The 3958-nt window shown below is 47.1% G+C and overlaps 1 protein-coding gene across 2 annotated transcripts in view; it reads right to left on the bottom strand.

Annotated features, from left to right (window-relative positions):
• Positions 1-3958, bottom strand: part of LOC119415276 (discs large homolog 1-like protein) — a 97573-nt gene that overhangs the window by 92330 nt on the left and 1285 nt on the right. For both annotated transcript variants that reach the window (XM_037682452.1, XM_037682453.1), the window contains exon 2: positions 2531-2662. In XM_037682452.1, the coding sequence (XP_037538380.1) occupies positions 2531-2662 (132 nt within the window). The remainder of the gene's footprint in view (positions 1-2530; positions 2663-3958) is intronic.

Raw genomic sequence — 3958 nt, 5'->3', positions numbered from 1 at the left:
AGTTATTTACCAGTAACTAGTTATTTACCAGTAACTAGTTATTTACCAGTAACTAGTTATTTACCAGTAACTAGTTATTTACCAGTAACAAGTTATTTACCAGTAACTAGTTATTTACCAGTAACTAGTTATTTACCAGTAACTAGTTATTTACCAGTAACTATTACACACAGTCTTATCGAGGTCGTGTGACATCAAGTGAAATGGAACCGGTAAAATACGGTAAATATTCTTTAAATTAGTCTCTTTGACTTTTATTGTTAAACTTTCAGCTGCTGCTGTTTTAAAATGTTCTTTCTCAATAAATTTGATGTGAGTCTCGTCAGCAGAACTCAGAACCTGGGGTCCGACTGCGGCGGGGTCACCAGAACCTGAGGTCCGACTGCGGCGGGGTCATCAGAACCCAGCCTGCAGAACCCAGTGGACTCCCCCGTGTTAGAACCAGCTCCTGAATAAAGGTCTCTGGTTGAAAACCCGTTTTGGACCTCTGAACGTGGTCAGACGAGATGGTTCTGGTCCTTCGGGAGGTTCGGTGACGACCCGCCTCAGTTTGAAGGTTTACAGAGTCCTGCCGACTGGGTCAGGGTTTGGAGTCTGGACTTTACAGGATCAGAACTCCCAGCTGGTCTGGGAGCAGCCGGGGGACGTTGGACAGGAAAACCCGGTCCAGTCTCTGGTTGGATGGACAAAAACTAAACGGAGACAACATAAATCATAAAGACTGCAGCTACGAGACTTCAGAACCGCTCAGGATCAAAAACTGATTTAATAAAGAGACTCGACAGCTGTCTGACAGAAACCAGGCCAGAACGGGCCGGACAAGAACCAGCGCTCAGCTGGGATTACGGACCGGGGCAATCATCGTGTCCACAGAGGGATTACAGCAGTCCTCCTGGGGGGCAGATTGGACACGGCTGCAGAAACTAGACTTCATCCGTTTGAACGGGACAGAACCAGAACAGAACCAGAACAGAACCAGGACCAGAACAGCAGGAAGTTCCTGGTCTGCTTCAGGGACGGCTGAGAAGAATTCTAGTTCTGAATAAATTTGATCAAACTCTGCAGCTCAGGAGGAGAAGGACCGACACTCTCCTTTGAGCTCCTTCTTCTACCCCCGATCTGTGGTCCAGTCCGGTCCAGGACAGGAACCCTGACCCCCCTGTCCTCAGCGTCTCCTGGGGGATGTGTCTCAGACCAGAAAGAGACATAATCCCTGCAGAGTTCTGGGTTTGTGGGACGGGTCTGAACACATCCAGGAGAGGAACCTCCTCCACTGACTGAGATGAAGGAGACACTCTCTGGTCCTGGACCAGGTTTACTAAAGAGCCAAGAGACCGGTCTCAGACTGTCCTCCGTACTAATCCTACTCTGAGGCCTGGTCCAGTCTGTCTGAGGAGACAAACGGGTCAGACTTTGTTCAGTTTTTAGTCCAGAGTCTGGCTTGGAGGACTCCCAGAAACAGGATCCAGATGAGACAGCTACAGGGACGTGATCCTCCTGGACAAAGACCCGATGAGACCCTGCAGGTCAAAACGAGTCCTCCTGTTCCCGAGTCAGAACCTGCAGGTCTTGAGCTGCCCGGTGGATCACAGAACCAAGAGTTGGACCTTCACTCAGCTCTGAGGGTTGGAGTGTGTTCTCACGTGCACGGCTGCCGTCAGGAACCAGCAGATCCAACAGAACCAGACCAGTCTCTGCTCCCTGAGCCCCCTCTGCAGGCGGGCGCTCCTGGTTCTGCTCGGACCGGGCTGCTGCATCACACACCTGAGTCCCTGAAGAAACGCAGAGCAGCTGCCAGAGTTTCAAAGTAAAGTCCTCTCATGTTGTGGACAACCCTCAGCTACTACCACGCCGAACTCCAGCTCGTTCTCTCGGCAGCTGGCTGAGGTTTAGCCTCGTTCAACAGCTGTGGCAGCCATCTTGAACTGGACTGGCTGCAGAAGTTGGCCAGTCAAATATCAGCGGCTACTTCCTGAAACCAACAAAGTCCATGCTCAATAATCCAGGAATATAATCCAACAATTTTCAGGATCGGCACCGGAGGAGGGGGCGTGCCAAAGAGACCATCTTAGCACCAACAGAACTGGTTTGTTCCACTTTGGACTAAGATGTTTTGTGGAAGAATCAGTTTTGTGTTGCGTTTCCTTGACTGATGAAGCCTTCTGGATGGAAGGTGAAACGTTTCAGAAAAAAAAAAAGAAATTGTCCAGATGACCCGACTGAAAGTTGTTGGGTTACTTCCTGAAAGTTTTATCATTTTCGGCTGTGTTGCAGAACAGCCGAAACACGGTGTAATACCACTGTGACGCAGCGTGGCAACGTGTCTGCGCTCGTGCTGTTGGAACGCCAACATCACAACACCAGCTAGTGGCCCGGTGCGGAGGCCGAACCGAGCCCGACACCGCCAGCTGATGCTCCACAGAAACCAGGATGAAGGTCCAATGAACTGAGCAGAGCCCAGCTGGTAGGACCAGTTCTGAGGCGATCCGGTCCCAGCAGCCGGTCCTGTTCAGCTGGACTAGAATCTTACCTATGAGAGCCTGGAAGAGGTTGCTCTGGAAGATGTCGATGACTCTCTGGACGGAGTAGCGGAGCTGCCGGTCCTCGGTGTGGTTCAGCTTGTTGCGGTACTCCTCCAGCAGGAGCAGGGCCCGCTGCGCATCTGGAACGAGGAGGAGCAGGAGGAGACACAAACTGATCAACTGCTTCTCCTCACACAGATGAAAAACTCACAGCTTCTACATCTGTCCCGATCCAGAGCCTTGAATCAGAACCAGCAGGCTGGATTTAAAGCTAAAGTTCTGTCAGCGCTGCAGGGAGGAGAACCTGAGCTCCTGCTGCAGAACCGAAGGTCCAAATCGTCTCAACTCACATCAAAGACATCCTGATGCTGCTCAATGATCCAGGCAGATAAATCTAACAGGTCCTCTGGATGGGTTGATCCAAAAGACTTCTTCAGTCTGAGGAGCTGCAGTAAAGCAGCTGACCCCAACCCTGGTCCCTGAGGAACACCATCATGCATGTTTTTGTTGTTTCCCTGCTCCAACACACCGGAGTCCGTGAATTAATTACTTCATGAAGTTCTGCAGAACCCTCAGAACACGTCCATTAAAATCAGGTGCGTCAAAAACAGGGAAACGACTAAAACATGCAGGACGGTGTTCCTCAGGGAACAGGGCTGGGAACCGCTGCAATAAGGTTAAAATTAACTAGAGGGAAACTAAACTTCGTGCATGAACTTCTATTAAACTGAATTTAGTGAATTTAGTAAGAGAACGACGTGTGTTTGATGTTAAAGAATATTCAACGTTATGAACTGAATCAGAGGTTTGACGTTTATTAACTTTGTGTTTTCTGTGGTCACCTGCAGGTTCTGATGTTCTGACACAAACAGCCCAGAGGTCACCTGAAGCTTCAGCCTCATTGGGTTCCTTAAACTGGACCTGATGAGCAGAACTGTTCATTAATCTGAAGCTTTTTATTTCATAAAACTAAATGAATTGTTAAATTTTAATAGTTTTCATTTGATACTATTTCTATCTGAACATGTGAATCTTGACCTGCCATTGTGTATCTATTCCTATCAAACCAGCTGGTCGAAGCAGATGGTCCTCTAGTCCTGATCCTGGTTCTGCTAAAGGTTTCTTCCTCATGAGGGAGTTTTTCTTTCCACTGTCGCCTTCATGCTTGTTCAAGATGAGAGTTCAGTGATGGAGTTAAACTCAAAGCTGCTCCTCAGATAAATAATGTTCAATTATTATTTTATATTTGAATGTTTCTGTTCAGTTATTATTTTATAGATGAATGTTTCTGTTAAATTATTATTTTATACATGAATGTTTCTGTTAATTATTATTTTATAGATGAATGTTTCTGTTAAATTATTATTTTATAGATGAATGTTTCTGTTCAATTATTATTTTATACATGAATGTTTCTGTTCAATTATTATTTTATA

Source organism: Nematolebias whitei, chromosome 9 (genome assembly GCF_014905685.2).
Source record: "Nematolebias whitei isolate Nwh7 chromosome 9, NemWhi1, whole genome shotgun sequence".
Lineage (NCBI taxonomy): Eukaryota > Metazoa > Chordata > Actinopteri > Cyprinodontiformes > Rivulidae > Nematolebias > Nematolebias whitei.
Note: the sequence above shows the minus strand (reverse complement) of the source record. Positions and strands in the feature narration are given on the sequence as shown.